The 12,514-nt window shown below is 48.3% G+C and overlaps 1 protein-coding gene across 1 annotated transcript in view; it reads left to right on the top strand.

Moving 5' to 3' along the window:
* The window catches only part of KIAA0319 (KIAA0319 ortholog), a 71,668-nt gene extending 60,838 nt beyond the window's left edge, over window positions 1-10,830 (top strand). Inside the window, 5 exon segments of the mRNA XM_081795694.1 lie at window positions 1,120-1,262; window positions 2,941-3,063; window positions 5,457-5,547; window positions 7,718-7,809; window positions 10,219-10,830. Coding sequence (XP_081651820.1) covers window positions 1,120-1,262; window positions 2,941-3,063; window positions 5,457-5,547; window positions 7,718-7,809; window positions 10,219-10,397 — 628 coding nt within the window. The 3' untranslated portion in view covers window positions 10,398-10,830.
* The last annotated feature ends 1,684 nt before the right edge of the window (window positions 10,831-12,514 follow it).

Here is a 12,514-nt window from a genome sequence, read left to right on the forward strand (position 1 = left end):
CCGCATTGCTGATGGGAATAGAAAATGGCGCAGCCACCGTGGAAGACAGTGTAGCGGTACCTCAAAATGCTGGATGTAGTTACCATATGACCTGGCAATTCCGCTCCTGTGTGCCCAAGAGATGAGGTAAACGTATGTCCACGCAGAAACTTGCACGTGAACACGGACGGTAGCATTATTCATACAGCCAGAGTGGGTGCAACCTGAACGTCAGCAGTTGATGGATGTGTGAATTAAGTGAGGTTTGTCCATACGGTAGACTATCATTCGGCAGTAGGAAGGAAGTGCCGATCGATGCTACAACCTGGGTAAACACTGAACACATCCTGCAAAGTGGAAGAAGCCAGACACAAAATGCCTCGGGTGTATTTCATTCATAGTGAATGAATAGTCAAATCCAGAGAGACAGAAAGTAGAGTAGTGGTTGTCAGGGGCTGGAGAGAGGAGGGAATGAAGAATGACTTCTTAGATTTTTTTTTTAATGTTTATTTTTGAAAGAGAGAAAGAGACAGAGCCCAAGCAGGGGAAGGGCAGAGAGGGAGGGAGACACAGAATCTGAAGCAGGGTCCAGGCTCCGAGCTGTCAGCACAGAGCCCGATGCGGGGCTCGAACTCACGGAGTGTGAGATCATGACCTGAGCTGAAGTCCAAAGCTCAACCGACGGAGCCACCCAGGTGCCCCAACAGTGGCTTCTTAATGGGCACAGCCTTTCTTCTTGAGGTGACGACAGTGTTCTGGAGTCAGATGGTGGCAGGGGATAGACCAGAAGCCACGAGTGATACGCTTTAGAAGGTGACTTTCACGGTAAGTAAATTCTACCTCCGTGAAAAGATAACAATGTCACCCTGTGCATGGGTGAGTCTGTTTGCACCCATATGCCTGTCACATTCCTTATGTAAAGATCTGTCATCAGGTGACCCCGTGGCTCTGCCACTGAAGAGCCTTCATTTGTAAATGCAAACAGGTCACTTCCTCGGCCCACAAGACGCGTCCCACCCCCCTGCCAGACGACGCAGCTGTGACAGTGCCCCTTCTCACAGGTCACATGGCCGGCGTGGACGTGTCCCGTCGGTCTCTGCCTGACCACGTGGCTGTCCTCTCTCCTTGTCTCCTCGGCAGCACCGCGACTGTGTTTTCTGTACAGACCGGGCCGCCGTCCGCGGTTCTCGAAGCTGCCGACGTGGTGCGGGGTCTGCACAGACAGCTCCCCGAGGAGAAGGAGGATTTCTTGCTTTTCACAGTCTTGAGGGTTGACACAGCAGGTGCATTTTCCAGAGTCCCCGTGATGCAAATACTTGTCCGTTCAGAACTGTGCAGTGCTGGGCGAGACATGCGGTCAGATAAATGCAGCGAGATTCTCCCAGAAACATGAACAACTGCCCGTTGAGGTTAAAGCAACAGATTTCTTGGAGGAGAAGCGAGATCTGTTTCCGGTGTGACAGGACAGCGGTGAGGTCTCATAGTCTCTTTGGGCTGTGTGGGAACAAAGTCCAAAATTTATCTTCCTAATTAGAAATTAAATATTAAACCTAATTCCTCCAAGAATATCCCTACAGGATGATTCCTCTGAGGAGTATTCTAAAAGAATGACACTGGCCAGGCGTGGCTAAGTTTTGCTGGCACCGAAAGCAGCGTGGCGTGCGAGCATTTGCTCATGGGCGTCCGGAGACTTGTTTTGCATGTATCTCTCCAGGGCATTTCCTCCAGCACATCTGCCAACTGCTCTCTGTCTCTGAGGAGCAAGGGCTCATGGGTCAGTCGTTAAAACTATACTCTAGACAATGGTCTTTGTCAGAAATGTCGTACTTAAGCCGTCAGAACAGTGTTAAGGACAGAGAAGCATTATGGGCCGGAAAAGCTGCGTTCACATGGTTTTTTACCTTGGACATCGGGGTGGGGTGACGATGGTGTCCCATATGCCCCTGGAAGTGGGGGCACATGCTACGTGCCTTCCATTGTACCTCCTTGTCACAGTCCCTGGCTTCTGCCCTGTCCCAGCACCAGCCTGAATCACGGATGTGGGTGCAAACGTGCTCTCTGTTCACGTTCTCTGTTACCTTAGGAGGAACATGACTCCCTCACGATCTGGGACGTGACCCGTCCTCTAGCAGGTGCCGAGGACTGTGAGCGTTACAAGGGACACACGACGTCGCGTCATAACACTTAGCTTGTGTCAGAGACGTGTCTGTGCGTGGTTGACGTCCTCAGTGCTGACATGCACTGACTTAATTTTTTTAACAATCCCTTCTTTCTAACTACGAAAGGAATATCTATCTGTTGTAGGAAATTTAGAATATCCAGAAAGGCACACACACAAAAAAATTAAAACAATCCTCTAGATTCTAGAGCCTAGAATCCCCTGTCTCTAAACTTAACTTTTGTTAATATTCTGATGCATTTCCGTCCAGTTCTTCCATCTCCAGAAACCTGTGACACAATGAGGATAATTGGATAGATATTTCTAATCTGCTTTTAAACCTCAAACCGTACAATGACCATTTTCTCAGATTTTTTTATGATGCTCCCTCAGTAGGATATTTATGGCTGTGTGGTCCTTGATCCTGGATGTGGTCAACCCGTCCTGTGCTCATGGACTTTAAGGTTGACTTCAAATAATGCTGTAATCATAGGTAAGTTGTTGTGCACATCTCAGTTGTCTTCACTGGATGGATTCTTAGAATTTATCTTGCTTAGGCCAGAGGGTACTATGTCTCTGCTACATTTTTAAGGCTTTTGTTTCCTGGTACGGATTGGTTTTTTCTTTCCTTTCGTTTGCTTCCTGATGGGAGAGACTCCCTGGCACCCTCGCGGTACCGTAAGAGGCTCTCAAGTCAGCAAGATGCGTCCCTGCAGGGCCTGTGCTAGTGAAAGTCCACAGGAGGCGGGAGCCAGGACCCCCTGCCCACCCTAGTAGCCTCAGCCACCAACCCCTGTTTGCAGACTGCCTTCTGGAGTGCTCTGGCCACGGCCACTGCGACCCCGTCACAAAGCTCTGTGTGTGCTCTCCGCTGTGGATGGAGAACTTGATGGAATGTTACCTCCGGGACAGGGAGAGCAACTGTGGTGAGTTCTGTGGGTGCAGCTGTGGGTGAGGGGCGCCGGGTCGCGCCGTTCGGGAATACCAGAAATGTGTGCCCTGCTTTGCGGCTGTAGAATTCACCCTTTTCTCACCTGAAGCCGAGGAGTAGTGAGTTAAGATCCTCCCCACCTCCCACCAGAGCAGGTGTGCTTAGGTGTTTCCGGAAGACTTCCGATGGGGAAAGTCACTTTGGCAGAGCTGATTTCGCAAACGACCCCAGCTCGGCTGAGACACTTGCTTTGGGCCACACGGGCCATTTTCAGGTCACACCCGCCGTGGCTTGGGCTCCGCTGGCGTTCTGGTGAAGTATCTCCGAAGGACAGAATCTGGCCTTCTCTTCCTGGATGTCTGGCTGGGCAGGCACCCAAAATTGGAGCCACCTTCTTAGCTGGCCAGCCTGGTGCCCTCAGGTCTCCTCTGGGGAGGAAACTATGTTAATGACAGTCGATTTCTCAGGGTAGTTCCGTTGCCTTGGAGATCCAGATGGACATATTTGGCAGAAAAATTTGAAAATAGCCCTTGGATCATTATTCCAAGGAGCAGGTATAACACTTAATGGAATTAAGCCTGTGTCTTTGACCCCTTGGTTTCTCTGCTCCTGAATTGCCACGGCCGAGCTTTTTACACTGGCATTTGCAAGGATGTGGAAGGAATAGAGATCAGGTAGTTTCTGAGTTGCTGCCTGGCTCTCTGAAAAGTGTCTGCGTGTCATAGGCAGCCCCACAGATATGTTATTTGCTTTATGAAAACCAAGTCAGACCTACTTTGGGGGGAGGGTTGTGTTTCTTGTGCCTATTTTGACACGCCATACCTAGGTGTCTGTGGCACTACTTTTTTTTTTTTAATATTTTTAATGTTTATTTTTGAGAGGGAGAGAGAGACAACACGAGCAGGAGAGGGGCAGAGAGGGAGACACAGAATCTGAGCAGGCTCCAGGCTCTGAGCTGTCAGCACAGAGCCTGACACGGGGCTTGAACTCATGAACCATGAGATCATGACCTGGGCTGAAGTCGGACGCTTAACCGACCGAGCCACCCAGACGCCCCATGCAGCATTACTTGCCGGGGTCCAGCCCCAGCAGCTCCAGGGGTTCCCGAAGGATGAACGGCGTCACAGAAAATAACAAATGGACATAGACAACAGCAGTGGGTTCGGCTGGCCGCTTTATTGTGGCAAACGTGGCATTATGTTGGTTAGCAATTTCCTTGTAGCTGCGTCATCTGTGTTTCTCGGCGTTGCCTAATTCTAAAAACATTCCTTTGTGTAATCACCCACTAAGGAACAATATCTGTTTTCTTGTAATGTTCCCTTGTGCTCTTTTGCTTATTGATTAATTTCTTCATATTATTTTCATTATGTATCTACATTTGTCTATAAAGCATTTGCTTTGCTATTTTCATGAAAGGTCATCTAGCTCTCAACACTGCGAGTGGAACGTTTACAGGGATAGGACTTCTTAATTGTTCCTTTGAACCATTTGCACTACAAGGAACAAAGGTATTCGCTTTGGTCTGGGGTGCCGGAAGGGAGCCAAGAGGGCCTTGGGAACCCATGCTTAATGCATTCCCAGAGAAACAATGTATGCCTAGGAACTAATGAACCATTCTGTACCTTAACCCACCAGGTCCAGTTATCATCTGGAATGCCTCCTGGGGGCCAAGCGGGCCTAGGGGTTGGAGTAACTTGTATCCATAGATACGTTCCTTTGTTGCCGGAGTGGGGATTTCAAACCCATTTGTCCCCTCCTTGGCTGGGAAATATATGGGCCCATCCTTCCTTTAGGTAGAGAAGTCTTTATAGGGGGTGGCAAGGGCTGGATGTGGGGCCGCACAATTTCCCCGCGGACAGTTTCTTTCCCCAGTGGTTCTTTTCCCGGGGGGCCCGTTGTGGGCAATTCCCCAACTGACAATTCCCCAGGTACTTTCATTGGTAGGGGGCTGCCCTGACCAACGCTAAGGTCAAATTACATAAAAGCGGGAGCACGAGAAGCTTCACTTGTACTTGTACTTGTGGGCCACCCTGCAGTCCCCATCCGTCCACCGCCCGGGCCCTGCCATCAGGCTGGTTCGATAGCTCGGCTTCCGGCAATTACTTCTTAATTCATTTGTTTTTTTCAGATAATTCTGACCTTAAGTCAGCATGAAATATGCTCCATGAGGTCCCCGAAGCGATTGGACAAAAGTAGGGTGCTTTCATGTTATTCTTGATTTGTATTTGACCTTGCTTATGCTCTGCCACTGGCTCCATGAGGCGTGATCACAGGCCACAGATGGCCTGTGCCTGTAAGAACTCAGAAACATTCTTTGTGAATCACTGAGAGAACATTGTTCTGAGAGTCGTACATAACCACGTCCACTCTGGGTTTCTTGTTTTTCAGAGTAGAGTATAGTCTCCGTAACCTCCGTGGTTCTCACCCTTCTGACACTAACAGGGGGCTTGTCCTGGCTTTGTATCTCCTGCTGCAAGAGGTACCTGGGCTGCTTGTCTGTCAAGACACCTCATCAAACAGGACTTGATAGCTGGAGTCGCTTTTGCTGGGCTTTGTTCAGCTGCTGAACCATACGATAGCCGCATTTTTTATGGGACAAACTAGACTTTAAAAGTCCTTTATAGGAGTGCCTGACTGGCTCAGTTGGTGGAATGTGCAACTCTTGAGCTCAGGGTCGTGAGTTCAAGCCCCACATTGGGTGTGGAGACTACTTAGAAAAAATCCTTTATGAGGCGCTGCCCCGCACAAGGCGTATGTGCCCAGATAAATGGAATAATGGCAGAGGCAGCTTCTCATTTCCTAGAAGGTTCAGCAATTTTGTATCCAATCTCATGTTGCTTGGTGTCGTCTCACATTCTGTGCATTCTAACACTCCCGGAGCAGCCTGACTGATCAGCCAGCCCTCAGGAGAGTTAGGAGTTCTAGAACACTCAAGCAAATTTAGATTTTGATTCTTTTGTGTGAAGCAACAGTAGAATCTATCTGAGTTCTATTTAATAGATGCCAAACTTTCATCAAGGCGATGTGATCACTAAAGAGAAGCTTTACTTCAGGTTTTTCTTTCTTTTTCCATGGAGCTGACCACTGAGAAGGCGGTGAGTTGCCTCATTGACTGAATCTTCCAGAACTCTGTGCCCAGCCCTGTGTGAGGGGATCTGTAGAGACAGTGATTAACCAAGTCCTTAGAAGACAGTGTGGGATGACCCAACTTCCTATACGAAACACTAAATGCTCTCCAAGGGAGATATGATTAAAAAAAAATGTGTATCATAAATAATAGTTACTTTTTGAAACCACTTCCATTATCTTGGTTTTATTTGTGATTACTTTCCCAAAGGTGAGGCTGGTGAAAGGGGGTGGGGTGGGTACAGTATTCAGAGGCCTCAATCCCATAGTAAAACTTCTCTGAAAGTTTTAAAAAATACAAATTCTGCAGTTTTGTGACATATCAAGCAGATACGGTCATGATAAAGTGGTTGACTGACCATTTATTAAGTATCTGCCATTGTGATGAGTGGCTCTGAGTGCTTTACATACATTTCCCAATCCTCCCACCAACTGTATAAAAAGGGACTGTTTTTACTCCCATTTTACAGGTGGGAACATGGAGTCAGGACGCAATCAAAAAATTATCTCAGAGTTGCCCAGCTAGCAAGCACGAAATCAAGGATTAGAGGCCCAAGGTCTTGGTCACCAACCAATCAGAAAAGCTGATTCAGTGCCACGAAACTGTTCTCAGCACACCTTCCCATGGCTTTGAAGTGTACTTTCAAAGAACCCCTGCAGCTTAGGATGACGTACACCCAGTGGTTTTCATGCCTTGTGAAAAAATGAAAAACCGGGTTATTGCTAATTAGTTTTGGGGGATCTGTTATATTTCTGGTTTGTTTGTTTGCTTTTCGTTTTGTTTTCTGGTTGCTAGTTTATGTTGCCTTTTCGTTCTACATTTTGGACATTCCAGGCTAGTATATAGGTTCAGGGGAAAACATGTGCACCTAGGTTTTCTTTCTTTCTTTCTTTCTTTTTCTTTCTTTCTTTTTCTTTCTTCTTCCTTCCTTCCTTCCTTCCTTCTTTCCTTTCTTTTTCTCTTTCTTTTTCTCTTTCTTTTTCTCTTTCTTTTTCTCTTTCTTTTCTTTCTTTTCTTTCTTTTTTTTTTTTTTTTTAAAGTTTATTTATTCTGAGAGAGAGTAGGGAGGGCAGAGAGAGAGGGAAAGGGAGAGTCTCAAGTAGGCTCCGAACTGTCAGCCTAATCTTGGAGGCTTGAACTCAGGAACCCCTTGAGATCATGACCTGAACCCAGATCAAGAGTCGGACGCTTAATTGACTGAGCCACTCAGACGCCCCTCCAGGTTTTTCTGAGTGAAGAATTACGAAGAAAAGCTTGTTGTGCAAACACACAGGTGCTGAGGATTCCTACCAGGGGCCTGGCCCGAGGCTCAGCCGGGAGCCTGCAGTCACGTGGGTGCTGGTGGCTGTCCTGCTCCTACGTTTCCCCAAGATGCACGGCGCACTTGAGTCCGCTGAACCCAGACCTGGCCATGTGTGCACATCATTCGTACAAGTGCGGACTCTTCATTCCTCCACGTGTTTGAGTTCCTGCTTCCCAGTTCCCTGAGAATCTGACCTGAGCTTTTCCCTCTTCCTCGCAGACGAGAGAGGACCGAAATAAGGAAGAACACCAGGTACACCATCCTGGATAACATGGATGACCAGGACAGAACGGAGCTGAGGCCCAAAAACGGTAAGGCGGGCTCCAGGAGGCTTACCTGGCACCGTGAAATCATCGGATCCAGACGTTTGCCTGAGAGTTACCTTGGGGACGGGGGGAGCAGCAGGCTGGGGCCGGCGCTCTACTTGGGAAGGAAGGCTGAGTCTGGGCTTCGCCCACACCAATCCCGAGGGTCTGTGACCGGGAGGCGTGTTGTGTTCTGAGTTGCACGAAAGTGTGGTGAAGCGCTCTGAGGCCTTAACCGGTGAGGGACGTGAAGTGCCTGGTACCAGCTGGGCTCCCGCCCGGGGACTGCGGGCAGAGACTGCTCCTCAAACACATGTCCCGACAGGTTTTTCCTCCTCGTGCTGGGGGCGTGGGGCATGGGACGCCGTTGCCCGCCAACTCGTCTCCCACACGCTGTGCCTGCCCGTCTGCTCCCTGAGAAACGCAGCAGAATAACACGTGGGCTTCAGCGTCAGGCCTTTCTGTTAGCGGTTAGCCAGATACGGACGAACACGAAGCTTTCCCAGAAAGTGGACTTTCTTCACAAAGTGAACAGACCCCTGTGCTTAGAACTGCCTCACCCCAGTTAGCTTTCTGATTCCCCTGCATTAACTCCTAGAGACTCAGTAACCCTTCTCTGGCCCCCCGAGGCTGCTTAGCACGGATTTTGTCATAACTACATTCCTACAGAGGGACATAATCACTTTCAAAGTCGCGAGGTGCAAAACGCCCATGATGAATTTTGAGTGCTTACCCTGCGGCCCAGCAGGTGGGGGAACAAAGCCCAGTGCCCCTCTTTATAGGCGCTGACAGCCCAGAGAGGGTGACCGTGTCAGAGCACAAGACCTACCGAAGCACGGACGATGCCCCAGAAAGACTGACGGCCTACAGAGGGTGGTTAGCGACTTTGGGGGGCAGGCTTCATGGGCAGTGTAGACGATCGCACACGCGGTACCTGTGTGTGTGTTCACCATTTACATCACGTCATTTATTAGAAGGCAGCTTTGTACCTAAGAGCGCAGAGTGCTTTCCACTTGGATTATCTCAACCACCCTGCTTCTGACGTGCACCTGTCCTTCTGACCTCCCCATTTCTATGCAGAGAACCCCCATACTTGTTATTACCAGGCTCTGAGCCCCAGTTGCTGGTGCTTGGTCAGGAGTGCCTTGTTCCCGTGCCACCCACCCTCTTGCCTAGTCTCTCGTCCCTCCGCCCACAGCGTCGTTACCACCCTGCAGACCCTTCTAGCCTCCCCTCTGGACTAAGAGCACGAACAGTAATCATGAATTTCCTCTGTACTGCACCCTGTTCAGGCACATCACCCATTTAATTTCTCCCATTTAATATCACAATAGCTCTGTGATGGATGTACTATGATTATCCCCATTTCACAGAAGACGAAACTGAGACACAGAAAAATTTAGCCACCTGCCCGAGTAACAGAGCTGGCAAGTGCCCATGGTGGGCTGGGCCAGGCCGTCTGCTTCTCCCAGTATTTCTGGGGCCTGTCTGCACACCCCATGCCTCCCTTGTCCTCCTGTCCAAAGCCCCTACTCCCCTCATTGCATCCTCTGTGAAATATCACCAAAGCAACACCAGTGCATGCTTACCTCTTACTGCTGCGTGTAAGATGTATTTTTAAAACTTCCTTACCTGTTTTGAACCATCTTCTCATGAGTCTTTGTCTTAAACCCTTATCTAGACACTGTAAACTCTCTGAGAGCAGGGATCAGATCTTATACCAGTTCTGTTTCTTATTTTGACCCCAGCAGTCACATATTCTACCAAAAATATTCAATTGAACCAAAGAGCAAAATCATGAGAGTTTTCATTGAGTGCTTACCAAATACTAAATACTGGGCAGCAACTTCACACGCACTGTTTCATTAATCCTCACCATAAATCTGCGGAGCAGGGGTGCCTGGGTGGCTCAGTCGGTTGAGCATCCGACTTCGGCTCAGGTCATGATCTCGCGGTTCGTGAGTTCGAGCCCCACATCGGGTTCTGTGCTGCCAGCCCAGAGCCTGGAGCCTGTTTCGGATTATGTGTCTCCCTCTCTCTCTCTGCCCCTCCCTCGCTCATGCCCTGTCTCTCTCTGTCTCAAAAGTAAATAAACATTAAAAAAAAAAAAACGGTGGAGTAGATGCTTTGTGGTCTCCCAGTTTTTAATGGAGAAGGAGACTGAAAGCCCAGAGAGGTTAGGCATCTTGTCCAGCATCACGCAGCTGGTAAGTGTCACAGCTTGGGCTCAAGCTCAGGTGTGACACAGCCCATGTCGATGCTCACTAGGAACCCCAACTCGTGCAGTGTTGTGAGTGACGCTCTGAAGGTGCAGAGAGCACAGCTCTCTGTGGGTATGTGGGACCTACAGCCGGAATGACAGCTGAGAGTGGAAAAGCCGTTTCCCCCAAGATGCGTCTGTCTGCTGCTCCCCAGGTATCAAACACCGAAGCACGGAGCACAACTCCAGCCTGATGGTGTCCGAGTCTGAGTTTGACAGTGATCGGGACACAATCTTCAGCTGAGAACGGATGGAGAGAGGGGATCCAAAAGGTTCTATGAATGGTTCCGTCAGAAACGGGGCTTCCTTCAGCTATGGCTCTGAGGACAGATGACGGAGCGGTTGTAAACCCGAAGGCCCCGCACAGGAACGCTGTAATCCAGGACCAGTCAGTGGGAGTTCAAACACAGAACTAACTCTTGTTAGAATTGTGCATCAGTGTCCTTTCACACTGGGCTGGATGTGTGCCCCTAAATTTAAAAGATTGGTTTTCTTGGGGTGTTTGAGACACGAAACAAAACAGAAACATTGCTCTTTTAACAAAGATGCTTGTTAATAGGGATAAAGGTTGGGTAAGATACTAGGTATATACTTAGAAGAGTTTGTGTTTTGTAGCTGGCACAGTATTTATATTACCCATGTTAAAGATTAACACCTGTTTCTATCTGCAGACCCTTAGGTAAAGTTAAACACGGATTAAAGAGGGCTGATTTCTCTTAGGAGCTGTGATGGCCTTTCAGGACGACGTTCGGAACATGCTTTCTCTGGTAGGACCCATACAGTCAGATGGCTGTCTATATTAAAGTGGTTCCTCTGAGATGTGGGTTGTCTTCTATGTAGCCAGCTTTCTGTGTTCTCTGTGGACAGCAGGTCCTAGAAATCTGTGAGCTAAGTAAGAATCGTTATTATGAGGTCCAGAGGAGATAGAAAGGGGAGTGGGGAGAAATGACCAGTAGGTTGAAAGTTGAAGGTAGCATGTTAACATTCCTGGCCTTTTCTTTCTCCTAGAAAAACAAACAACACTGAAGCCTCTCTTAGCCCCAGTTTCCATTAAACATGATAAAAGTGTTGATTAACTCATGGAACATTTGTTGAGTGTGTACATAAGCCATGCATTTGGAGGGCCATAGATAGTGATAATGACTCAGCAACTTTGTACATATTCCCAAACTCTGAAATACAGTCAGTCTTAATTAGGATGCTATGGCTATGATAATTGGCCCCTGAAGATACTTTCCATAATAACGGATTGATATAGACATTCGCTTCATACGTTTAAAAAATGTATTTATGTCTACAAAGTATATTTAGAAAAAGTGGTTTACTTTTTCTACCAAATAAATCTTTTAAAATATATGGGGGAAAAAAAAACCCTCAAGCCATCCCCAACTGCAGAGCACCCCAGGGCAGTGAACTAGAGTGAACTGTAGCCTGAGAAGCTGGTTGGTTCGTGCTTGTTCTCCATCCATAGTCTTGAGGCTGGTGCCCTTGGCATTCTTTGGGAAGATTAGAAGAGAGGTGAGATCCATCACAGCACAGAGCACCAATGTCATGGCCTTGGGTGTGAATGCACGCACCTAAATAATATCCTGATGTACAAGTTTCTGTAAAACTACGATTAAACCACCAGGTTTAAACCATCAGGGTGGCAACAAGTGAGAAAAGGTCCCATGGGTCTTTGAAACAAATTTAAGCTTTCAAGATGCTTTTGTTTTCTCTGGTAATAGTCATCCTCATGAGATCATCTTGTTTTTAATTACTGTATTTTATGGGGAATCGCACAACTAAAAAGTTTAAGACTATAATTTTATTTGAAAAAATAATTTCTTTGCCTTATGCTTCCACTTTGTGTTACTAGCCACACCCTGTGACGTCGGAAGGAAGCTGTGATGTTTTTTACACCGATCTTTATCTTCGTTAATGTGTGCCATAACCTCGTGAACAGAGTTGCATAATTTTGTGCACGACCAGAAATTTCTGGCACCGGGGAATGAAGCAGGGGTGAAAAAGGAAGCGCACATTTGCTAAAACCTTTGTGTGCGTAATGCGTGTGTTGTGTACTCCCAACCGGTCCTGACTGACAGTCCACCTTGGAAGGACCACAGCCCCAAAGTGGTAGATCCGGGAACTGAATGCGAAAATTTTAAGCTGTAAAGCCCATCTTTCCTCCCACCTCCCTCACTACCCAAAGACCTCCCACCCTCAAATGTTAGGAGGGCAACTTTTCGGTGGCCTTTTCGGACCATCTGTTCCTGGGATGCAAAGGAATTCCTTCGGGTGGTGAGGACACAAGACCGAAGCCTCCTTCGTCTCTCGCCCTGGGTCGGTCACACCTGCGCCACGGCTCTGGGTTTCAAAGTTGCTTCCGCCGCCCCTGGTCTGTGCCTGACCTCCTCTGCCTCCCTTCCACCACGGGGGACCCTGACGGCAGGTGCATCGGAGGCCCGGCAG

The sequence above is a fragment of the Panthera onca genome, chromosome B2, assembly GCF_046562875.1.
Source record: "Panthera onca isolate mPanOnc1 chromosome B2, mPanOnc1 haplotype 2, whole genome shotgun sequence".
NCBI lineage: Eukaryota > Metazoa > Chordata > Mammalia > Carnivora > Felidae > Panthera > Panthera onca.